We start from the raw sequence: 25,518 nt of genomic DNA on the forward strand, positions 1-25,518 counted from the left end.
AGAAGCCTTGAGTGCTGCCAGGTGGCCCAAAATTCAACCAACATAGGGCCATCTGTAGGACACACTGGGGTATTTTCCAGTTATGTGGATGTTGAATTTCTAGATTCTCTGCAGACTGGAACACACACACACACACACACACACACACACACACATCTCTGAGTGCAGGAAGGGAGCAAGAAATAGGCCTGATCTCAGGCAGGAGGCAGTAATGCCAGATTCTATGCCACTCTAAACCTTGCCACTTAGCGCTTTCATGCCCCCAATTCTAGCCACCACCATGAGTAGATGTGAAAGGAAGGGGTGATTCCGGGAATGCATCAAGCCAGACCAACACCTTATAAAGTTTTCATTTCCCTTTTTTTTTTAACTGTTCTATCAATTTTCCAGAGGATGAAATGATCCAAGATGCCCCAAAAATATTTATTTATACCAAGTTTTTGAGAGTAATATTTGTATTTGTCTTTCTACCTCAGTCTACCATCTGGAGCTAGGTCACTGTGATGTGTGATGTGGGCATGGCTTCCCTCATGCCTCACATGTCGTAGCACCTACTTCCAAGAATGCCAGAAGAACACAGGGTCTTGGCAGGGGGAGGGGAGACCCAGCAGGCCTCCCCCACTCAGATCCGTGCCCCCTGACCTGGAAGGTGTCAAACCAAAGGAGGAAAGAGCATTGAGGAAGACGGCAGAGGGCAGGGAGGGGAAGGTGTGTGCCCACCCTCTGCTTTGGAGGCCACCTCCACAGGGCTCAGGAGAGCCCAGGATTGGGAACCCCATTATCTGGGTCTTCTCCACATAATGACCCTTGACACTGATAGATGTTGAGAGGGTAATTTTTAAAAGGAGCAGATTTGTCCTTAGTCCAGGGTAGCATATGAAACAGTCCTGGGCCTTGGTCTTGACCACCATTCTGAAGAAAGACACAGGGCTTTATGGAAAGTGATCCAGGCTCACTGGATTTGAGGGATCTTTCAGCCTGGTTCTGTGTCACCCCTCCCTACTTGTCCACCTTTCCCTAGGTAGCCCACATCCCATTGCCACATGACGAGCCCACTTGCCAAGCCTCTCTATCTCCATCCATCACCTCACAGCACATCTGGTTCTCCATCATCCATCCACCTTCTCCAAACCAAACCCACACTTCCTTTACCACAGTGATTTCTCAGAGCCAGCAAGAAAGAGAAATGTTCCAGAAGGGAAGCTCCGCCTCAGCCCTGCTTCTTCTGGAATTGCAGGTGGGTAGGGGCCTTTGGGCCTTCAGAGGAGACAGATTGCTTTGTGTTTCCTGAGGAGCAGGTAGTCAGGTGTGGGGGCTGCGCTCTCCTCTTGGGCTCACAGGTAGCATCTCAGCTGCACTTGCAGGATTTGACCACCATGTTAGAGAGCTGTTCCACTTTGGGGGTCCTCCCAACATAGTACAGGATAGTGAGGGGCTCCAGGTCCTGGGGTACACAGCATGGGGATGCAGATGCTTCAGGGTTCAGGGTGTTGTACAGTCCCAGCACCTGAGAAAGGATGTATCATGAAGAGATTAGAAAGCCAAAACCTTGGGGCCGGGAAGGTGGTGCTAAAGGTAAGGAGTCTGCCTTGCAAGTGCCAGCATAGGATGGACCGTGGTTCGATCCCCCAGCATCCCATATGGTTCCCCTAAGCCAGGAGCAATTTCTGAGCGTATAGCCAGGAGTAACCCCTGAGCGTCAAATGGGTGTGGCCCAAAATCCAAAAAAAAAAAAAAAAGAAAGAAATAAAGCCAAAACCTCCCCCCAGGAGCCTAGGGCCTCCCCCAGGACTGGAGACTTGAGATCTGAGTGCTCCAAGGACAGAGGCAACACAAGGGTTAGGTAAGCTGATTGCCTTGCATGTGACCAGCCCTGGTTCCATGCCCAGCATCTTATAGTTCCCTGAGCACTATGGAAATCAAACCTAAGCACAGAGTCAATAGTAGCCACCAGGCACTTTCCAATGTGACCTACTCCCCACCACAAAAAAAACAAAAACAAAAAAAAAAAAAAACACAGCACAGAACACAGAAAGGTGTGACTAAGGACCATCACCCAAAGGAAGAAGGCAGACCCTTCTAGCCCTTTTGACAGCTATATTACCAGGCTCATTCAACTACTGGAAATAGCTAACAAAACTCTTCTGAATTCATCCTCCTCATTAGACTTCACTCTGCTGAGAAATGTTCTCTATAAACATTGTCTTGAACCAGGCAGCAAGAATCAGCTTCCCAAATCACTGCCTGCCTCACTGCCTGTTTTCAGAAATCAGCCTCCATTCGGCCCCTCATTCTCTTCCCACTATTTCATCTTGGCTGTCCTGGGTGCCTTGTCTTTCAGCCACACTCAAGCTTGCACTCATCCCAGTTCTTTCCATGCTGAAGCAAGAAGCCTTTCTGCTGATCACAAACATGCATCTCTGAGAATTGAGGTTGCTATGTGACATTAAACTTCCAGAATGGGACAAAAGGAGCCAGAGATAGGACAACAGATAGACCCTTGCACAGTTCAATTCCCTGGCACTCCACATTGTCCCCCAAGCCCTGCTAAAAGTGATCCCTGAGCTCAGAGTCAGGAGTAAGCCCTGAACACAGCATGTATGACCCCCCCCCAAAAAAAAAAAAAACAACAGAATTGGACAAAAGTTTTAGACAGGAACAAAGAGATAACATAGCAGGTGAGGTGATTATCTTGCATGTAGACAATCTAGGTTCATTCCTCAGCACTACATATTACTAGGAGTGACTCATGTGCCAAAGGCTTTACAGAGTAAACCAGAAAATCAAAAGTTAGGTTGAGACTATGGAAGACATTTGAAAGGACAGGTTGACCAAGTGGAGTTGGGCCAGGCTCGAGATCAGAACCTCCAGCAAAGATGATCCACTCACCCCTGGTCTTCATTTGCTCATTCAACATTCATTCCTTCATGCTTTTTTTTTTAAAGATAGCTCAGCCTAGTGCCCCATGGAACAAGTCCCAGCCCGTACCGTGGTATAGGTGGTATCAGCGCTGCGGAGGTATGGGCAGGGACCGGAGCAGAAGTTGGCGTAGTAGCCCTTAGGTTCATGGACCCATTTCCAACCCAGATCATGCCGGAAGTCAATGTAGAGAGGGCGTACACAGCAGTTCTCCTCCTGATTGCTACAACAAAAAGATAACAGCCATCATTCTAAAAGGAAAACACCCTTTTTATCCAAAAATAAGACTTCACAAATGGGCCTCCTCTCTGCTCTACAGGGCTTCCTGGCCATCATGAGTAAGGGCTTGTCAACAGTGAACTCCCAGATCCAAGAACATTTGAGTTGTGTCAACCATAATTCTGTGTGGACAACCTTGACCCCAAGGAGATCATAGAGGCCTAGAGAAGAGGAAAAAGTCAGAGCTAACACCTCCATTACATCCTGAATGGAAAGAAAGCGTTCTGCAGAAAGCTAAGCAGTTTGCTACCAGCCAGCTCAACTTTTGAATTTATTGTTGCCTTCCTGATGTACACCCAACAAAAATGGGCTGTAAGCACTACACTCTAAGCAGTTGACTGCTTCGACTCAATCTTGAGGTCATTGAAATCAAAATGAGTCATTTCCTGTTGTAATCCTCCTGGTTCCTAGATTACTCCAAATGTGATTACCAGACCATTTTAATTCTTTTGCTTGCAGAAGTCCATTTGGCAATACCTCTTGTCGAATGGGCATCCAGTCTGTGAGCCAGTATCTGCTGAGACCAGAACTTGCCACTTCCAAGAACAACTGTGTCCAAAGTCTAGCTGCTCATGAGTTTCACGGGTGATTCATGGTGGACACTCTTGGGCATCTATTCAGTACCCATTTTCCACCTGTCTGCTACCCCTGTTTTCCTTGCCATCCCCGATTACAGTCTGGAAGAGCAGATGCTCTTCTTGGTTTTCCCCTCCAGATGGGGTGTTCATGCCACTCAGTATGCAGCAGGTATGGAAAGTTCTGGTCAAGGTAAGTTGATTCTTTCACAAAAATCAGAAGGAGGGAGGAGAGAGGGAAAAAATCACTGACTTCTTGTCACTGTGGCCAAATCATGAGAACAGAAAGCCAGCAGATCAGCTTGGCACATAGGGCAAAGCCTATGTTTTCATAGGCATCAGTCAGCATCCAACCCAAATCTGAGCCTCTTGCTATGATAGGCTTGTGGACAAGAAAGCCCCTGTGGTTTAAGCCCCTGTTTCTTGCAGCCAAGAGCATATATTTCTCACATCTCCACGCCAACCTATATGTTTTCTTCCTTGTTTACTCAATATCCTCATTCATTCTAGTTTTTCCTCCTAGAGATACATTCTAGAGACAAGATTTCCCAACTCACTTTCCCTAGCCCTGCTTGGGCCTCCTGCTCTCCTTTCCAGTCCATTCATGCCCCTCCCTTTGCCAAATGTGTTTCTCCAAATTTGACTCAAATTTCATGCCCATTTGAGACTGCCAGTGTCCACAAATGAAATCTTTGGATCCAGCTATTCTCCTTCCCCCCTCTTTTCCTCTATTTTTCCTCCTCCTCCTCCTCCCTGTTTCCTTTTGGATCACACCCAGAGGTGCTCACAAGTTACTCCTGGTGCAGTGGGGACCATATGAGATGCCAGGGATCAAACCCAGGTCAGCTACATACAAGGCAAGTGCCCTACCCAATGTGCTATCACTCTGGCTCAAGACCAAATTCTTAATGCAGGCCTTCTCGTGAATGTAGTGACTTTTCTCTCAGTAATCTAACTGGCTTTGTTCATTCCCACTTAACTCTTTGTAGGGATTACCAGCTATTTTCTGAATTAGTTCCTTTATTTCCCTTCCCATCCCACCTGTCTCCCTTTATCTTTTAGTGTCCTTGGATGCTTCACAGGGAATGGAGCCCTTCTCTAAATGTTAGAGAACTGAGCACTTCTCATTTAGTTTTATTTTGGTTTGGTTTGGGGGCCATACCAAGCGATGCTCAGGGATTATTTCTACCTCTGCATTGAGGAATAATTCATAACAGCATCTTGAGAGATGCTGGGGATTAAACCCAGGTAGCTACATGCAAGGTAAATGCTCTACCCACTGTACTATCTCTTTGGCCCCTGAACTGAGCACATCTCCAAGCCCCACTGCATCAGTCTCTTTCTCACCCTTCTCCTTGCAAACCCAAGTCTTATAAGAACTTGTAAGGCCATAAGCCATTGGAGGCTTCCTCCTCACACCATTTTAGCAATGTCCTTCACACCACACCTATGTGGGTTCATAGAGACTGAGGTGCAAGAACAAGAGAGGGTCTCCCAGAAAAACAAGAAGCCTCTGGAAGATCCTCAACCATCTTTGCTGGAGATCACCTCCCCAGCAGGTGGTGGGCAAGCACCTGTGTAGATGCACACAGCAGTATCAGGGACCCATGAGCCCTTGAGAGGGCCCAGCTCACCGGAAGCAATAATTGGTGTCCAGGGCTCGCTTCTTCCTTATCCCCACTTGGCCTGGGTTATCCAATCGGTGTGGGGGAATCATCATAAGAATGAGGTGAGGGTTGTGGTGGTTCTTCTGCTTCTTCAGGCGCCCCAGATCTCCACGGCCATGATCATCCTCACTATCCACACCTGTCAAAGGAAAGTGGGTTGGCGGTGTCTGCTGCAAGAAGCCACTGAGAACCCAGTCCACACCTGCCTGCCCACCCATGAGGAGGGGTAAGGTAGATGGTCAGGTGGTGTGGGCTACTCGAATGGAGCCTCCAATTGATGCCAGCTATGGAAATGGGGCATCTAGGTGGAGGAACCCACAGAATGTCCCTTGTTTTTATCCTCTCCTGAGGATGATCTGAAGGACAGTAAGTCCTTTCTGGAAGTTTTCCTAAGGATTTGTGAAGGCTTCTTCCCCTGTGTGCTCTGAGTGCCAGTGTGCCAGTTCTGAGACTGGCATCTATGCTGTGAGTTTCCTCAGACAATCAGGATTTCTTAAGATCACACTCCAGTTTGCCCATCACTGTAGGAATCAACATTTGGAGTAACTGCTAATAAGTGCATTGTTCTATTGAGGAGCGTGTTGCTCTGGGTTGAGCTCAGGAAGTGTATGAGAAACAGCTCGGCGAGCAAACCAGCTTCTTCATCTGGAAATGAAAAGACTGGAGACCCAAGTGGGATTCACAGAAAGGAGGAGCTACAGAGGGGTGGCCAGAGCCCCACTTGATCCTGACATCCACACAGGCTTTACAGACACACCAATAGTAGACACTGGGGCCTCAAAAGGGACACAGAGTAATATATCTGGGTCACAGATTGCCTTCTTTGAGATTTATTGTGAGCAAAAGAATGATTTACCAAAACTAGGGCATTTTGCCCTACACTGACCATAGGCAAGATCCCTGAGGCTTTCTGAAGTCTGGACTTCTATGGAACGTGTCAAGTACTTGGTTTAAAACACACACACACGGGGCCGGAGAGATAGCATGGAGGTAAGGCGTTTGCCTTTCATGCAGGAGGTCATCGGTTCGAATCCCGGCGCCCCATATGGTCCCCTGTGCCTGCCAGGAGCAATTTCTGAGCCTGGAGCCAGGAATAACCCCTGAGCACTGCCAGGTGTGACCCAAAAACCAAAAAAAAAAAAAAAAAAAAACACACACACACACACACACACACACACACACACACACGGGGGACTGGAGAGATAGCATGGAGGTAAGGCACTTGCCTTGCATGCAGAAGGACAGATGTTTGAATCCTGACATCCCATAGGTCCTCCAAGACTGCCAGGAGCGATTTCTGAGCGTAGAGCCAGGAATAACCCCTGAGCGATGCCAGGTGTGACCCCAAAACACACACACACACACACACACACACACACACACAAGTGGCTATAAAATAGAACTGTTGGGGCTGGGGGAGAGGCCAATCACAGGCTGGAAACCAAAACAGACTGCAAAGCCTCTGACTTTGACCTTGACAGTACTCTTGACCTCAAGTGTGCCCTAGTGATCCACAATGGAACACTAAAAGAAAAAAACACTCCTGAGAGCCAAGGTGTAGCACAGTGAAGAATACTTGCTATGCCTATGTGAGAACTTACATTTGAATGGCATCACAATATGGTTCCCTGGGCCCTGCCAGGAGGAATTCCTGAACACAAAGCCAGAAGCTCTAACAAAACAAAAAAAAAAAAAACTAACAAAAAAGGAACATTTCTGAAATTGGGAATGTTGAGGCTGGTGTCTTAGAAGCAATACATGAAAACCTAAAATTATTTCAACTGTTTCACCATTTCAATCCAGAAGGCCCTAGAAGCATAGGGAAAGCTCAGTGGCTGGGACCCTGAGCTTCTGGGTCACCAGGCTGGTTTTTCTGGGACCAGGAAACATCTGGCTGCTTGTGAACCCTCCCTGGTACCACATTCTCTTAGATTCATCCCACAAGCCTGGAGGCTCTCTGCATTGGAAGTGAGCTGTGTCATGGGTCACTGCTCCATCCAGCCCACAGCATTGTCATCGTATCGGGCTGAGGGGGGAGGGGAAGTCAAGCACACCCCAGAGCCTCTTTATGGGGGAGCCGAGCTGCTTTCCCCAGGCTGCCTTTGGCTCCAGTTCTAACCTGCTTCAGGAGCTAGCCCCACCCAGTTGCTTACTGACCTTTGAACTTGATCTCCATCACCTCGCGAGTGTTCTCCAGGATGTCCCCATTGGGCTGAAACGTGTGACAGGGACAATGGATGCTGATCTCCAGGCCCAAGTTGGACTCTGAAATAGGAGATTGTGAGGGAGAGGGAAGCATTGTGAGTGGCGGGGGAGGCATGGGGATGTATGTCCTGTGCTCAGGCAAAGGCAACCCAGGGCTCCGGCCACCTCCAGGCCCACAGGACCTTGATCCTAATAAGGGTCACTGAAGACATCAGTGCTGCCTCAGAGAGTCTGGACCGTCCCATTCCTGTCATCATCACCTTCCATGTGTCAGAGAGGTAACCACGTGAAGGCACAGACCAGTGGTCACCACAAAGGGAACTTTTCCTCACCACTTTGAAGTTGGCATAAGAAAAAAAACTGTCAGCTGCCCCTGGGGACAGTGAAGGAAGGTCTGAGCTGGAAGGAGACAGAGCAGGGGTACCCCCATGGCTGGTCGAGAGATGAGAAATTGGGGCCAGACTGCTGAGGAAGAGGAGGGAGACAGGGAGGATGCAAGAAAGCTGGAGGAGTTGGGGATAGACAGGCTGTTGAGGACTCAAAGGGCTGCAGGCAGGACAGGATGTGCTGGTACAGTCTGACCTTGGCATTAAGATCAAGGATGGGAGGTGGCGTCAAGGGACCCTATGAGCCAAGGGCAGAACAGGGGTGGTGGTGAAAGGGGCCAGCAAGCTTCGGGAATGAGTCTGAGAAGACAGGAGAGACCAGAGCAGCAGGAGAAAGTCAAACTCAGCCTCATTTCCTTGAGGAAGAAGGATATGGGTCTTTGTTCACTTAGGGAGGAAGCTTGTTCTTTGCAGGGCTCCCTGGGAAAGGGCATGTTTAAAAGATTGGGGTGAAATTGGGGCCGGAGAGATAGCATGGAGGTAAGGTGTTTGCCTTTCATGCAGGAGGTCATCGGTTCGAATCCCGGCGTCCCATATGGTCCCCGTGCCTGCCAGGAGCAATTTCTGAGCCTGGAGCCAGGAATAACCCCTGAGCACTGCCGGGTGTGACCCAAAAACCACAAAAAAAAAAAAAAAAGAAAGGAAAAAAAAAGATTGGGGTGAAATTAGAGTAGCAGGAGCAGGGATTAGAAGGTAGGAGCAGGGAGCAGAGGGCCAGGGTGAAGGATACAGAGGAGCCAGGCTAGAGAGGGAGCACAGGAGGAAGCCTGGAGGGCTGAGCATGGGGAATGATATTCTGGGACTAGGAAGTATCTCTGGGTCTTTCTCCTATTATAATGGGACATGTTGGACTATACACTTGCCTTTCCTGCAGCTGAGCTGGATTTGATCCCCAGCACCCCCATAAAGTCCTGTGATTCCCAAGTGCAGAATTAGGAAGAAGCCATACCCAGGTGTGGCTCCCAAACAAGCATAAAAGTACAGGCTGCAGTTTTAGAATGGGATGTGTTTGAATAACTGAAGTTGAGGCTTCAAGGAAACTATTTGGGCAAGGTTGGGTAAAGGTGGGGGACATTGGGGTGGGAGGTCATGAAGTGAAAGACTAGAGTAGAGCACATAGTCTCATGCAAGGACACCAGGTAGGTTCTGGTGCCATAGCAATTCTGGAAGTGAAGATTCAATTGAGGCAGCTTCTTCATCCTAGGGCAGGTAGGGATGTAAAGGGAAAGGATCCCCTATTCACACACCCAGGCCAGGGTCAATATCTCAACAAGCTGATTGCTACTCTGCTCCCCAAAGCCACCCTCACTTTGTAGGCATCCAGTCTTGGGGGACAATCCAGACATCTGGGGTCAGCAAGGAAGACCCCAGAATCTGGGTGGGATCTTCTTGTTGGCTGCATTTTCCAAACCTAGAGATTCCAGTCTGTGAGACAAGCAGGAAAACCCTGGTTTTTTTTGTTTTGTTTTGTTTTGTTTTGTTTTTGTTTTTAAGGAAAAGCCAACTCAGCCCTTCCTCCACCCACTTCAGGGCCCAGCCATGTTCATCAGAGCCCAAGTTGGGGCCATCTCTGGAGCACTGAACAGGCTGAGTGTGGAGATTCCTGCTCCAGAGAGGGAACTCCAATGAAGAGGAGACATGCCAAATTTAACCAGGTGGCTGAGCCCGAGCAAGTGATAGGGAGAAACCAGCACAATAGCTTGGCAGCATGAGAATGTGGGTGTCCATGTGGGTGAAGTAATGGCCTTCTCTGAAATCCAGAAGGCAGCCTGGAAACACAAAAGCTCTCACATGTTTGTTGAATGAACCCAGATGCCCAGATGTCCAGAATGAAGCCCAGATGCCTGATTTAGGTGCCTTATCAGCCATGCTACCAACTGCTCTTTTGACCGGTCCTGCACCCTGAAAAGACTCAGAAGCTCTTAGTGCAGGTCCATGTGAAATTCTACTGGGCAAAAAACAGACAGCCACTGCCTTCCTAAGAACAGAAAGATTCCAAAGAACTAGTCTCCAAGTTGATGAGGTACCTGACTTGACTTTGACTTGGTTAGGGAAATATAATTTCTCAATGATGATTTCTCAATAATCCCCTGAAGATGGAAACCATTCTCAATGCAAACTGCTCATACAAGCAGCTCTGCAGCTGTGAAAATAACTCCTTCAAGTGGGCAGAGTGGCAAAGAAAAGCACGCACAGCTGATCTGAGTCAGCAGGAACCAACGAGCCCCTCCTTGTGCAGGCATAAGGGCCTCTACCACTAAGGTTAGAGCTCCCTGAAATCCTCCTCACTTGCTCTGGATAAAAGAATGGGGTTCCTGGATACCCATGTGTCTGGGGCAGCACTTCAAGTCCATCCTCTGCCAATTCAACCAACAGGTCATTCATTCCTCATGGATGGGTAAGCTGTGTGCCTAGATGTTATAGCACTGTTAATGGTTCAGAGAGCAGAACCAGCATCTCATGCAAGATAGGAACTTCACTTTGAGGAGAAACTGAAGAAGGCCAGGGCCTGGAATAACTCCAACCCCCCTGGACGGGGCCTCTAATCTCTGATACAGTGTTGTCAGGAAATCTTCCAGTTTTTCCAAGCAAAGTCTGAGGGTTGTGTAAATCTCCTGAATTAAGCAAACAGCATCAAACACTATGTAGTACTTAGTTCAAAATTCAGTGTGTGGATGGATGGCAGCTTGTAGCAGCCATAAGAGGAAACAATAGCAAGACTACAAGAGGGGCAACAGGAACAGACAGGGGACCATGGAGACGCACATCCCTACCAGGTAGGACCCTGACCTCAGCACCCGTCTGATTAAGACAGCAGCTGAACATGATGCCCAGGGCTGGTCCAGGACAGACAGTCGAATTCAGCATCAGCCTCTCTGAACTTTGGTCTTCTTATCTGACCCAAGGAAAAGCTCACTCTTGTCTACTAAGCAAGATTGTTTTCTGAGGTAGGTTTCATCCTAACACAGGGCTGAAACAAGCAGGGAAAGAAGGACTCTAGATCTTTCTTTCTAGGTGAGGAGGGCGAGGGCACTAGCTTCAAGATGAGTGGTAGAGAGAAACCAACTGGGCAGATGAGTTTAGCTAAGCACCAGGCCTGTCAAAGGTGACAAGCCACTCTTCTCTCTCTTTATTTATTTATTTAGTTTTTTTTTTTTTTGCCATACCCAATGATGCTCAGAAATTCCTTCAGTCTCTACATAAAGGGATCACTACTGCCTGGGCTCAAGGGACCATATAGGATTCTGGGATCAAACCCAGGTTGGCTACATGCAAGGTAAACACTCTACCCACTGTTCTATCTATTACTTTTTTTTCCCTATCTATTACTTTTTAAAGCTTAAATGCCACTCTTTATTTTTTTTTAATGTTTTAATTGGAAGCCATACCTGGCAGAATTCAGAGATTGCTTCCAGGTCGAACTTTGAACTCACTCATGGCAGTGCATACAGAACCATATAGTGCCAGGGACCAAATCCAGGCTTCCTGCAGATACGGTGCATATATACTCCAGCCCTTTAATCTAGTTCCTCTTGTCTCAAGTCTGCTTTTTCCTTTTCTTACTTTTTCTCTCTTTTATGCAATTATAGTGCTTGTCATGTATGTGAAACTAGGAATTTGAACTCATAACCACACACTTTTGAAATTGCAAGGCAGTTGCTTTTGTCTGTGCGCTATTCCTTCAGATACCACTTCTCCCTTTTTCTACGGCCTTTTCAGTTTCATCATGTCTTACCACCCAGACACTCAATCCAAATGTGACACATCATCTGAACTTTTGTGTCCTCACCCCAATACCTGACCAAATGCAAAGTGTCCTACAGACTGTCCGCCGCAGCTGCTACAGCTCTGTCATAGCGCCAGTTCCGTTGCTGCCACCACTCAGCCTACCTTTCTACTGCTGATCTTGAACTCATGGCCACAGAAGAACCTTTAGAGATGTAAGTCAAACTCCCACCTCCTTCAACTTGATAATGACCCTCCTGGGATTTCTCCACTTGGCCGAAGTCCTACCACTTCCCCATGGCTTGATGGAACTGTGGTCATCTGGCCCAGTGACTTCTTTCAACTTTCCCCTAAAACCCCGGTAGGCTTCCTGCCACACAGACCCCACCCACTACACTGTGCCCACCTACAGCCTGTGCCCCCCCATACCCCCATTTCTTTCAGCCTGGCATGTCCTCTCTCTTTTTCAACAGATGAATCCTTGAGTCTGGTCCTAAAGTCTGGCCCTTTATGACCCTTCATAAAGCTTATTGGAGGAAGAAAGGGAGAGAGCTGAACTTTGAACCCAGTAGGTAACACCTTTTCCTCCACTGCCACCCTCTGCCCCATAAAAGGACCCCAGGTTCCTTCTGAAGTGCACACCCAAAGTTCAGCCTACCTCTCCGAAAGAGCCATTCCCGCACCGTGTCGGTCACGTCGAAAGACAGCCACTCAGCAGTGCCCCGTGTGGGCAGGTTCTTGCCTCCAATGTAGCGCTGCTTGGAGATGTGCTCGTCTGGCCGGAGGATCTGTCAGATTGGGGCAGGTGTGAGTGCAGAGCCAGGGTTCTAAAGCCTCAGTCCCAGTGCAGGAGGACAGAGGAGGAGAACAGTAAAAACAAGACCCCCCCATCCAAATTCTCCTCTCCTGGAGCACACCTGGCAGTGCCCAGGGCTTGCTTTTGACTCTGCTTCAGCTTGGAGGATCATATGTGAGACCCGGGATTGAACCCAGGTTGGCCGTGTACAAGGCAATTGCCCTACCCACTGTATAGTTGCTCCAATCCCATCGAATCCTCCTTTAACTGTTCTGAACAACAGATGAAAACCTGGAGAACACAGTGCCCACACCCAGGGCTCCATACTCTAAAGGGAACTGGTCCTCACTGGGGACAGAATTCACCTGAAAGAGCTCAATCCTCTGTTCATTGCGCTTGGAGTTGGGGTTGGGGACCCGCAAGACACGGAATTCTGCTCGGAATAGGTTGGTTCCATTTTTCTCCACTGAGGACACATTGAAGCGGAACACCTTGGATGTGATTCCTTTGGGGCAGACAGCCAACTCATCTAGGAGACAGAGCAGTAGGGGAAATGCAGCATGAATGACAGACCATTGCCAAATAATCAAGGTCCCACCAGTACCATCCAAGAGGTCCAGACTGTGAATCTAAAGGCTAAGAAATGAGGCTGGTGGTCCCAGGTTCACATGCTGGCCTGTTGGAGGAGCTGAGTATCCAGGTACCCCAGGCTATGGCTGTAACCTCTACTCCTGCTTTCCCTGCACTCTCGGAAAATATGAACTGTTGGGTCTAGAGCAATAGCACAGCAGGTAGGGCATTTGTCTTGCACGCTGCTGACTTGAGTTCAATCTCCAGCATTCCATATGGTCCCTGGAGCCTACCAGGAGTGATTTCTGAGTGCAGAGCCAGAAGTAACCCCTGAATGCCACCAGGTGTGACAAAGAGAAGGAAGAAAAGAAGGAAGGAAGGTAGGAAGGAAGGAAGGAAGGAAGGAAGGAAGGAAGGAAGGAAGGAAGGAAGGAAGGAAGGAAGGAAGGAAGGAAGGGAGGGAGGGAGGGAGGGAGGGAGGGAGGGAGGAAGGAAGGGAGGGAGGAAGGAAGGGAGGGAGGGAGGAAGAAAAAAGAAAGAGAAGGAATGAAAGAAGGAAAGAAGGAAGGAGGGAAGGAAGGAAGAAAAAGAAAGAAAGAAAGAAAGAAAGAAAGAAAGAAAGAAAGAAAGAAAGAAAGAAAGAAAGAAAGAAAGAAAGAAAGAAAGAAAGAAAGAAAGAAAGAAAGAAAGAAAGAAAGAAAGAAAGAAAGAAAAGAAAGAAAGAAAGAAAGAAAGAAAGAAAGAAAGAAAGAAAGAAAGAAAGAAAGAAAGAAAGAAAGAAAGAAAGAAAGAAAGAAAGAAAGAAAGAAAGAAAGAAAGAAAGAAAGAAAAGGAAAGAAGGAAGGAGGGAAAGAAGAAAGAAAGAAGATAAAGAAGGAAAAGAAAGAAAAAGAAAGAAAACATGAACTGCCAAGGATGTCAGCAATTCCACCTGGTTACTGAATGGGTCCAGAGTTGACTCATCTGTGGGGTTGCTCACGCGGGTTTTCACTCATTCATCAATCATATACTGAGCAAATACTTGTGTCCTGAGCCAAGCAGCACATTGACACTAGGAAGTAAAACAGCTGCCTAGAAGGGGCTGAATATCTAACCCAGTTGCTAGACATGCACCCAAATATAGCACTGGAGAGTTCTGTGGGTCCTTGGATATACCCAGGAGTTGCTACTGCAAAGAGCACTATTGGAAGGAATGATTTTTAAAATCTGGGTCTTATAGGAGGTAAGAGCTTTTGTTGTTGTTGCTTTCTTTGGTGGAAGTTCTCCCAAGTGATGCTCAAGAGGTCCAGGGCTTGCTCCATCAGCAATTCTCAGTCAATGGGGCCGAATTCAATGCAGGGGCCACACAATACAATGCTTCTTGGTGCCCTGCATGTGCAGGGAATATCTGGGCAACACCAGCAGTGCTGAGGGCCTCCAAGGCAATGCCTGGTGATGCTCAGGGCACCACAGGGACCATGTGGTGCCAGGAATCAAACCTGGGCTAGGCACATGCCAGGCATACAATCTAATCACTCTACTATCTTCCAGTCCCTGAAGGAGGATTTGAGGATGGAAAGGAAAGAAATGATCAGGGAAGGGCCACTGAAAGTACAGGTTAGAAGAAGATGTCCCTGCAAGAAGGATGCCAGGGCCCAGTCTAGAGCCCCTGAAACAGATCAAAACAATAGATTGGGGTTCACGTGAGGGGACTGAAATGTCAGGCTCAAGGTTGTTTTTATTCCCAGTAGGGAGTTGAGGAAGCGTGTTGAAGCAGCTCATGGAGATAATTAAACCGTGTTTGGGGGCTAATGAAGCAGCAGGAGCCTGGCTAGGTGCCAGCAGCAGCCTGGCAGCCCCATGGGGATGCTACGGGTCTAGCAGGTTGTTCCCCATGAGTGCCACCTCTTCAAGTGTCTCCCTCTCCTGGACAGTGTCTGCTGCACTGGCTTCTGTTCCCCTGCTGGCCTCCCAGATTCTTTTTGTTTTGTTTTGTTTTGTTTTGTTTTGGGGCCACACCTGGCAGTGCTCAGGGGTTACTCCTGGCTCTCTGCTTAGAATCATTTCTGGCAGGCACTGGGGACCATATGGGATGCCGGGATTCGAACCACCATTGGTTCTGGGTTGACCGCTTGCAAGGCAAACACCCTACTGCTGTGCTATCTCTCCGTCCCCCTGATTCTTTTATTAATTTTTGATTTTTGCTGCCACACCCGGTGACACTTAGGGGTTACTCCTGGCTGTGTGTTCAGAAATCGCTCCTGGCTTGGGGGACCATATGGGATACTGGGGATCGAACCCAGGTCCATGCTGGGTCAGCCGCGTGCAAGGCAAATGCTAACACTCCAGCTCTGGCCTCCTGGATTCTGATCCCTAGGATAGAAGGCAGCAAATGTTCTTCCCCACCCCACAGAGCCTGAGAGGGGGAAGAACAGAGCCTGCCCACTTCACAACCTCAGGGTCTGAAGAGCATTATTAGCACTCAGTGAAAAACTTTCTACACAAATGGCAATGATCGCCAGAACTTGAAATTCAAGCTCAGAGACCCAGATTCCACACATAATGGACATGGCTGGAGTGAGCTCATAATCACCCCAAGGGCTGGCTGAGGAGGGCCTGGACAAGGCGGGAAGAAATCAGAGGCCTGGAAACAAGCAACTGCGCTACTGATCTTTAGGAAAGGATGAGTGAGTGTTTCTGGAAAGTGCCATCTGCTGGGCCTGACACTGGTTCTTAGGAAATTAATGGAACAGATGTTAGGAAAACAAATGTGTGAATGCCAGCTAATGAAGCCCTGATTAATAATTGGCTTTGAAAGAGCAAATCCTGGCACCTATCCCCTGAGACACTGCAGATGGAACCCGAATCACGGAGGAATCGTGATTGCAGGAGGCTGCAGGCTGTCACCCCCTGGGCACAAATTATTGACTCTGTGCAGCCGCCTCTTAAATACCAGCCTTCTTGGCTCTTGAAGGAGTTGCCAGCAGTATGTATGCTTTCAGAACTATGCACAGTGCTAGTAACTCCCTCTGTTAAAAGCGGTATTATAGGCCATGCCTGTGTGTGGTAGGCATGGCTGTGAAAAAAGAACGGGAGTAGAGAATAGTATATGACAGTGAGAAGCATCTAAGACCTTGAGGCACTCAGGAAGGATGGGGAAGTGGGAAGGGTCTTCAATCCCTCTTGGGTTTCTTCCAGCCCTAGTGTCTAATTTTTCCCAGTTTTCCTCTGGGTAGTCATTTCAAGGTGTTTTCAAGGGGATATTAGATTTTTCACAGGATTAAAAGAAGCATGGGGGGCGGGGGCGGAGAGATAGCACAGCAATAGGGTGGTTCGAGTCTCGGCATCCTATATGGTCCCTGTGCCTGCCAGGAGCGATTTCTGAGCACAGAGCCAAGAGTAACCCCTGAGCACTGCCGGGGTTTTTGGGTGTGACCCAAAAACAAAACAAAAACAAAAAAAAGGAAAGGAGCATCAGGGATCACAGCTGTTTCCAGATGAAGACAGGGATGTTCCTAGAAATCTCAGCCAACTTCCACTCAAAGGGGGGGTGGGGAGAATCCAGCAGGTTGACACTAGCAAATCACGCTCACACTTTTTAGTCATCAAAAATAAACTTCTGGGGCCAGAGCGATAGCACAGCGGTAGGGCATGTTTGCCTTGCACGAGGCCGACCCAAGACAGACCTGGATTTGATCCCTGGAATCCCATATGTTCTCCCAAGCCAGGAGCTATTTCTGAGTGCATAGCCAGGAGTAATCCCTGAGCATCATCGGATGTGCCCAAAATCCAAGGAAAAAAAAAAAAAAGAAAGTGTAAATATCACCTTCTTGATCAATTACATGCACTGAAATACAACAGTGAATAATCTAATAAGTCAGAGTGTTAGATACCTGGGACAAAATGTAAAGTTAGCAGGACGCATTGCAGTGTACTGCTTTAACTCAACTGATCATCCAACAATTCTCAAGGGTGAAAAGAAGTAAAATGTACCCATTTTACAAAAGAGAACAGGGATTGTTAGGAAACTGACTTTCTCAGAGTCAGTCAGGAAGCAGGTGGTCTAGCCTTAAGCCTAGGTGAGACTTGAACCCAGGTGTTTATATATCAAAATAGAGACACTGAAAATGATAGAGGACCCAAGAGATCATTTTGGAAAAGGATGGTTTTGATATCTGAACTTGCAGGATTGAATAGAATGGAATTTGAGGGGCTGGAGCTATAGCGTAGCGGTAGGGCGTTTGCCTTGCACACAGCCGACCCAAGATGGACTCGGGTTCGATTTCCAGCATCCTATATGGTCCCCAGAGCTGGCCAGGAGCGATTTCTGAATGCAGAAACAGGAGTAACACCTGAGCGCTGCCGGGTGTGGCCCAAAAACCAAAAATAAATAAATAAATAAATAAATAAATAAATAAATAAATAAATAAATAGAATGGGACTTGGAGTGCCCAACAATGTCCCCAAAAAAACCAATTCTGAGTCTGGATATGCTCAAGCATGAGTGTTCTCAAGAGCTGGGCCAGGGGTCTCCCTTTATCAGTTAAATTAATACCAGCTTTTCATAGGATGAGTAGGAGAGCACATACTGATGAAAGCCAAGTTTCTCTTCAGCTAGAGAGAGAGCAAAACTCAAGTCTACTCATGTATGACAGTGTCTACCAGCCTTTTCCCAACCATGTTCCTTTTCTGTGATCTCCCTGACCTAACAATTGGTCCCCTAACTCAGATTGTGACACAAATTATATCCCCCATTTGTGTAATGTTCATCTGTAATCTTGGGACATCCTAGGGGTCTACAAGGTCCATATGAACTCCAGCTGAGAAACAGTGATACAATATTCACGGAAAATTCCAGAAAGCTTCCACAATGTTGAGGTTGAGACCCAATCTTTTCAAATTGCATTGGTGAAGGGGGGTGTTCTTTTAGTGGCTGAAGCCCAACTACAGTCATGTGTATTAATTACATAATTAAAGATATTATTTTAAAAATTATTTTTGCATTGGTACATTGGAGTGCCTTTCCTTGTAGATATTATTTCTATTAGTCTAATTCTTGTTGGTTTCCTTGATGGGGCCACCAAGATTACACATATCAGAAGGGTAGCCTGATCTAAGTCTTAGAACCACTTGGAGAGCTTTAAAAACAGATGATGCCTGATCTTACTCCCCAGATTCTGATGACAGGCTGACCAGAGTTTGTTTTTCAGGATTCCCAGCTGATTCTAACACTCAGCTGAGAATAACAGTTTCTAGTGCTCTCCAAAGGTTCCCATGGCTTCCAGATGTTTCGAGGAAGTAAGTTATCAGGCTCTAAGATTTAAATGGGTTAACTTTGAAATGTATGAGGCTGGATAGTCCAAGCATCATTTAAAAATTTTTTTTGAATTAAAAGCCCATAACATTTTACGACCACATCCAAAGTTGGGAAATTTCATAGCAAGATCCAGATTTTCTGCTCTTCTGGGACATGGCAAGATCTAGACAAGCTGCACCCACATTCCTAAATGCACAGATCAGTCACTGTGGAGCAGTGAGGGCCTCTTTATAACAGGGCCTGGTTGCCTGGGCCCCTCATTAGCCTCCCACATGCCCTATTCTTTCTAGGATTCTGAGACCCAGCAGCCTGGCTGACTTCCATGCTTGGACTCTGGTTTTTCTTCAGGTCATTTATATTATATTAGCTGCTTCTGTGGGCACTTAGGTTTGCAACCCTTTTAAGACAAGGTCTTCCCTACTTATTAGGTATTTTGTTGGGTATGGGAAGGTGGGCACACCTGGCAGTGTTTGGGATTACTCCTGCCTCTGTACTCAGGAGCTATTCCTGGCGGTGCTCAAGGGAACATATAGAATGCCAGAAATTGAACCCAGGTCAGCTGCATACAAAGTGAATGTTCAACCTGCTCTGCAATGGCTCTGCACCATAGTTACTGGATCTTGAACTTAAGAATAAATAAGAAGTTAGATGAAAACATCTATTCCCCAAGACCATGGTCCCAAGCAATTCTGCTCCTGGGTGGGTGTGATGGAGTCTGGGGTGTCTATTCTTTCTCATTTCCCCAGACCACACTTTGAGAAACACTGGCCCAGTGTGGGGGAGAGCACTGACACTCAGAACAAATTTCTTTCCTTTAGAAAGTATCTTTCACTTTTAGGATGAACAGATTCTAGATGTAGTAAACCAATACTGAAGCTTCAAATACGAAAGAGTTGAAGGGCCTGATGAATAAAATCGAGGGGAAGGTTCAAAAACGGGCACCACATATGATCCCCCAAGCCAAATTAAGAGTGATCCCTGAGCAAAGGGCCAGGAATAAGCCCTTAACAGTGCTGAATATGGTCCAACACCCAAATATATACATATATATAAATATATATATACATACATATATACATATATGTGTGTATTTTTTTCTTCCTTTCTTGGTCAGAAACTTTGAATCTGCTGGTTGTCTTTGCAGCACCTTTTGTTGAAAACAAGAGTTTGCTGGTGAGTATAGATAATTATATGCCAGAGGAAAAAGTTACACCTGCATCTGTGATAGAATAATCAGGATAGCAAAGGAAGAAGTGTAAAGGTTGTGTCTTCCCTGCCATGGCGGGAGAAAACAAGCTTCTACTTACTTCCCATAGCAAAGTCCTGGAGAATTAGATGAAAACTCACAATTCCACCTCCACTCCCCAGCAGCCTGAGCAAAATCATCTCCCAGGAACCCAGGACTTCTTTTCCATGGAGAAGTACTTTAGAGATGACCTTTACAGATGCGAAAACTGAGGTTCAGAGAAGTGGCATGCCTGGTTGACATAATGTCATTGCCTAACTGGCTCAAGACCCTTCAGTTTGTGGGAGAAAGTTCTTTAGTTGAGTAAGTGGGGGGGGGGGGGGAGATGCTGTGGCAATGTGACTCTCCTAGCCTTCAAAATGGGCAGAGAGCTGAGAATGTAGCTCCATGACCCTGAGTCAATCCCCAGATCATACCACATGAAATAACAATAAAGTGCAAAGTAAGCAGAACTTAGAAAGCACACAGCCAGTTATCCTTCTGCGATCTGTTGTGTGTGTGTGTGTGTGTGTGTGTGTGTGTGTGTGTGTGTGTGTATGTGGGGGTGTCCACTAAGATAATAGCTCCTTTCCTGCCAGGTTCAACCTGAGATCCATTTAGGTGGTAAATCAAAATCCACTTGGTGCCTTAATGGTTCAAAATGGGGCTGGCATTATTAAAGTGAAATACACAATTACTTGAAGTAAAATACACAGTCCAACCATATTTGCCCGCTTGCCATTCTGTTTCAGCTGCCCGCAGACTGTCTAGGTTAGCAAACCTGCACATCCGGGGAATAAAAGAACTTCATGTTCCCATTGCTTTCTGTGCCAAATGGGGTCCCTGTGAGACAGGACAGAGCTAAAGGACAGGTTCCGTCTTCTGCTCTTTCCATGGTGCCCCAGCCCCTGTTGTCACTTCTGTATGCTTGGAGAAGAGATTAGCATACATTTCCCTCCCCTCAGCATCCAAGGATAGGGCTCAGCTTCCCACTCAGTTTGGGGGGGGGGCATTATGGGGGGGTTATGCCTCTCTTCCTGCTACCTTATTTATAATTAGTGCACCTGCTTCATCTACTTCTCAGTCTTAGCACTGACCAGTTGCAGGGCCACCTCAGCCTCAGAGTCACCTCCAAGAGCTGCAGAGAATCTGGGGCCACTTCCTATTGGCACCTGTGTGCCTCTGTGGCATTCCCCATGACCCCACACTGGGCCCTGGCCCCTCCAGCACATCCCTTATCCCTTGTGGTATCCAGCTCACACCTTTGAGTTTGCCTCCGTTGGAATCCCCCCCCCCCCCCCCGCCTCTGTGAATCCAAAGCCAGCCCACACCCACTTTTGAAATCCAGGTGCTACATCATGGGACTCCCATGAGTCTTCTAGGAGCCAGTCCACTGTACCCTGAGTCTCTCTCTCTCTCTACACACACACACACACACACACACACACACACACACACACACACACACACACACACACACACAATCCATGTCCCCTGGCACTCCCATGAGTCTTCTAGGAGCCAGTCCACTGTACCCTGAGTCTCTCTACATACACACACACACACACACACACACACACACACACACACAATCCATGTCCCCTGGCACTTCTGTGCCCTGACCCTTCTGGCTCATTCATTCTCAGCGCACGCAGGCTGCCAGGCTGGGGAGGCCCTTCTGATTCAGAATCCCTCCTCCCGGAGACTCCTCCTCCTGCTGCGTGGATCATTAAGGTCTGAGCTCTTCCTTCCTCCCATGTTTGTGGCCATTCTCCGCTCCTTCCCGTATCCCCAGTAGGTTTGGGGCCCAGGCAAACACAAGGCCCTGACCCGCCCTATTTGGAGGACCTGGGCAGAGGCACCAGCTCTGCCCCTTCCTTGGGCTTCTCCCCACATCTCAAGGCCAGGAGCTCCTAGAAGCCACAAGAAAAAAAAGCGGGAACCCCTGGCCAGAAACCGCAGGCTCCTGGGCCTAGGATGAGCTGGGGGGCAGGAAGGGAGGCGTTCAGGGGAGCATTTGCAACCTCTGCCACCAGCCATCCCTCCTCTTCCCAGTCTCCAGCCTCAAGCTCTGCAGATGTCCCTCCTCCAGCCTCACCCCGCCCATTCCCACTCCCTCCGCCCTGCCATCCCAACTTGGCACTGCCCACCTTTCAGGTGAGGGGGTGGGCTGAGCCGCCCCTCGGTGGCGAGGACACCTGCTGGTAGGGAAAGCAAACTGGGCTGCTGCCTGCACCCCATCCCTGCCCCCTACCAGGAGGGCTCCTTCCTGGGCTGACAGCTTCTGCCAAATCTCTCCCCACTGAAGTTTTTAAATCCCCGTCCGGCATAGACACATGACTTCCACACGTGCACAAACACACACAGACGTCTTGCCCGCCGGCCTCCCAGCTAGCTCCCTGGCACGGACAGGGGTCCCCTGGGAAGACCCTTTCAGATACTCTTCCATTCTACCCCCCGCGGCCACGCCTCCCACCCACTCTTCCCAGGACACGCAGACACCAAAGGGCTGCCAGGCAGTCCTTGGGAGAGTCAGGACAGCAGGCACATGACTGTCTTGCCTTCCACCTGGCCCCCCCTCGGCCCTGCTTTGCACCCCCTAGCACAAGTCTGTATGAACAGAAGTAGACTCCCTCCCCCTTGCACACTGCTGGCCTGGATCATGCGTGCTGCCCACACTGAAGGGACAGGACAAGACTGTCTCTTGCCTGGGCTTCCAAAGACCTTCCCAGACCCTCCCTTTGGGGATGCAAGAACCGGGCAAACCAAAGTGGAAGAAAGGCCAGAGAAGAACTTACTCTTACTCCTCTGGCACCAAAGGGCTTTCCACAGAGCCAGCCCTGCCCCCTGATGGCTCTGAGAGGCACACAGGTCCCCGGCTGATGGCCTCAGTGAGAGGATTATGTTGACATGACAACGCTGTCAGCCAGGGTTGGACGAGCCAACTCCAAGGCTCCAGGCCTCCCTCAAGCACCAGTCTCTCACCAGCCCTGTCCAGAAACCTCCTCCGATGAGCCCTGCCCGCCCTGCCCATCCTGTCCATGTGGCCGCTGCTAGCCACCACCACCACCACCACCCTTCTATCCGGCTCCCTAGCCCAATTCCACCCCTCCCTCCAGAGCAGGTACCCTAGCGAGAACTCGCACTCACTGTGCTCCGCCAGTCCCTGGATCATGTCGAACTTATAGATTTCTTTAGCATAGTACTCAGACTCGGTGTTTTCCTGTGTGCAGCCGTCCTCCCTCTCCCCCTGCATCTCCTCCAACAGCTCCCGGGTGCTGTTGTACAGGGCCAGCACCTGGTGGGGGACATCGGTCATCGGCGAAGGCTCAGGGGGACTGGTCAGCCGGAGCTTGCTCAAAATCTGTCCCCTAATGGCTTCCACCCTCTTCTTCTTGATGTGGCCGAAGTCCAAGGTGGTGCACGTGGACAGAGAGAGGCTGACCGTGGCAAAGTTCAGCAAGATTAGGACCACCAGAGTCCTCTGCCAGTGCATCTTCAGGGGCGAGCCAGGGGGAGAGGCCTGGGGGGGGCTTCAGGACCTGGTGAGGAAGAGACCCCAGTCGCAGTGCCGCTGCTGGAGGGAAGCAGAGCAGGCAGCCTCCAGAGATCCCGCAGACTGAGGCTTGGCAAGAAAGTGCATGAACTCACTGCTCTGGGAGAGCTTCGGGACTTCCAGGAAGGGCTGGCAACCCTTTGCACCCAAGGAGCCCGACTGTGTGCTTGGTAGCGCTGGGCTGCTTCTTCGGGGGTGTCTGAAACAGGTTCTGCTGGGCTCAGAGTGCCGGCAGGCCAGGTGGAGGGCAAGCGGAGGCTGGGAGGGGTGGCCAGGCAGCTGGGAGTGGGAAGGGAGCCGGAGTTTTTCCTTAGGTAAAAATAAATAGAGCGGATATCTGATATTGCCAAACGCAGCCTGGCGATGGGGAAGAAAGTGGGTATTTGAAAGGAGCAGAAGAACCAACCGTGGCTGGCTCCCAAAGTCAAAAATCTTTGCTTTGCCCTGAAGAAAAATAATAAGGGGGGTAGGGGGTGTTGAGGGGAAAGAATGAAAAAGAAAAAAAAACAGTTAAAAAAAAAAGTCAGATCAGCAGTGAGTAGGTGGAGGGAGGCAGGGCTGAGGTGCGGATGGCCCTGCCTTCAGGGGGGCAGAGGAGGAGACCAGGGTTTGCCCTGGCACACCATTCATGCTTTCTCTTTTGTTTACACTTCCTGGGGGCTTTCTAAAGGACTCAATTCACGCTGCTGCCTCTTCATTGGCTTCCAAGTTAGGTGATGTGCAGTGGCAAGAAAGTGGGTGGGTGGGGGGGAAGTCAGGATCCCTTGGAGAGCAACCCCAATAATCCACTTGGACTCCGGGGGTCACCAGCAACTCCGCCTGTCTTCTCCCTTGGCCATTGCTTCTGTGCCTTGCAAAAAAAAATGTAAAAAAGTTAAAAAGAAAAGAAAAACAGAAGACAGCTCGCTGCAAGGCCCTCTAGGGTTTCTGGGGCGAGGAAGGCAGCTGGACCCCTGGCTTCTCTCTCCCGTCTCTGGGACTTGGGCGTCCCTTTCTCGCTCTCTCGCTCTTGCTGGCTGGCTCGTTGCTGCTGCTCCTGCTTCTCTTGCTCCTTCCCTCTCTCTCCTCTCTCTTCTCTCTCTCTCTCTCTCCTCCCTCTCCGCCTCTCTCTTCTCGCTCACATACATGCACACACACACTGCTCTCTCTATTTCTGCTGAAATTTTATACCTCCCTCCCATGACGTCTCCTGGCCCAGGGGTAGGGGAGGGAAGGAGAAAGGGAGGGACCAGCGCACGCAGCCTCTCTCTCTTTTTTTAATTTTTTTTTTCGGGGCACGATTTTAATGTCTTAAACAGGCCCAGGAAAAGCCCAAGCCCATTTGAAAAATACTTTTCGAGTCCTCTCGTTCTTTCGTTTGTGCGTTCGACGTGGTCACTGAACTGCCCCCCCCCCTTTTTTTTTCTTGGAGTCACTCCCGCTACACGTTGACTGTTTTTCTGGAAAGTTACTCTGCTGAACCCCCTCCCTCCTGCTCCCCCGAACTCCTGCGCCTTCCTCTGGCCAGCTGTCAGCCGTGTCCTTCTCTCCCTCCTCCCTGCACCCCGACCCTGGGACGCTGCACCTCCTCTTTTGCCCTCCTCTGAGCTCAGGCTGGGACCCTGAGCAGGATCCAGGGTCCAGGGGTGTTGGTGCAGGAGGAGGAGGAGGACGCACGGGGCTGGATGGATTGGGGGGCCAGCAGTGCCACCACCACCCTGGGTGCTAGCCGGGGCTGCAGCGGGCTTTGGAGGCGCTGGCCCGTATTCTTCATTGACAAGCTCGCTCGGAGCCCTGGAGACTGGGCGATGCTCCAACGGGCCTGGAAAAATGGGGGTTCTTTCCGGTGGATCGAGGGTGCCCTCTGGCGAGGCCAGGCTGGCAATGCGCGGTCGCCTGGAGCACTTGGAGAGGCGGGTGGAGAGAGCGCGCACGATGGAGAGGGCGAGGACTCCCCTCTCCAGACTCATTGGGGTGCATGGGATCTTTCCCCAGAGGCTGCCCCTCGCACCCAGCACCCAGCACCCCGCTCCGGCTCAGGGCTGCAATGCCCTCCAGATGTTCCCAGCCTCCTCCCCGCTCCTCCGGGGTTCTCGGGGAGCCGAGCCAGCGAGCGCAGTCAGCAGCTGGCCCGAGCCCATTTCCCAGATGGGTGCGGGGACGTTTGCTCCATCCGTTCGTCCCTCCAGTCCGGCCTGCATTTTCAGGCTTTCTTCCCAAGGGAAGGTTGGAGTGGATGGGGCGACTTACTCTGCTCTGCTCCCCCAAATCTACTACTGGATTTGTCTCTGAGTGCATCATCTTCTTGGGACCCAGCTCTGCTCTCTCTGTTCCCATTC

The 25,518-nt window shown here is 49.3% G+C and overlaps 3 protein-coding genes across 4 annotated transcripts in view; 1 reads left to right on the forward strand and 2 right to left on the reverse strand.

Moving 5' to 3' along the window:
- The window catches only part of LOC126004088 (peroxiredoxin-1), a 1,184,503-nt gene that overhangs the window by 308,370 nt on the left and 850,615 nt on the right, over nucleotides 1-25,518 (reverse strand). The window lies entirely within an intron of this gene.
- Nucleotides 1-25,518, forward strand: part of VASH1 (vasohibin 1) — a 967,981-nt gene that overhangs the window by 207,650 nt on the left and 734,813 nt on the right. The window lies entirely within an intron of this gene.
- On the reverse strand, nucleotides 410-24,111 carry TGFB3 (transforming growth factor beta 3). Of its 2 annotated transcripts, none has more exons than XM_049770439.1 (7): nucleotides 22,795-24,111; nucleotides 12,919-13,082; nucleotides 12,416-12,545; nucleotides 7,598-7,705; nucleotides 5,408-5,579; nucleotides 2,989-3,142; nucleotides 410-1,507 (listed from the first exon to the last, which is right to left on the reverse strand). In XM_049770439.1, exons 1-7 carry the CDS (start codon nucleotides 23,138-23,140, stop codon nucleotides 1,349-1,351), a joined length of 1,233 nt encoding a protein of 410 aa, XP_049626396.1. In that variant the 5' UTR covers nucleotides 23,141-24,111; the 3' UTR covers nucleotides 410-1,348. The 2 variants fall into 2 exon arrangements, with proteins under 2 accessions (XP_049626396.1, XP_049626397.1); XM_049770440.1 differs by having other exon boundaries at nucleotides 1,343-1,507; nucleotides 2,989-3,135.

This window comes from Suncus etruscus, chromosome 3 (genome assembly GCF_024139225.1).
Source record: "Suncus etruscus isolate mSunEtr1 chromosome 3, mSunEtr1.pri.cur, whole genome shotgun sequence".
In the NCBI taxonomy this organism is placed as follows: domain Eukaryota; kingdom Metazoa; phylum Chordata; class Mammalia; order Eulipotyphla; family Soricidae; genus Suncus; species Suncus etruscus.

Excerpts from the sequence above, each read along its gene's own strand:
- TGFB3 (XM_049770439.1), bottom strand. The coding sequence starts at position 23,140 with ATGCACTGGCAGAGGACTCTGGTGGTCCTAATCTTGCTGAACTTTGCC. Across the intron at positions 13,083-22,794 it reads CCAGGGACTGGCGGAGCACA|ATGAGTTGGCTGTCTGCCCC; the intron begins GTGAGTGCGAGT and ends TCTGTCTCCTAG. Across the intron at positions 12,546-12,918 it reads AGAGGATTGAGCTCTTTCAG|ATCCTCCGGCCAGACGAGCA; the intron begins GTGAATTCTGTC and ends CCAATCTGACAG.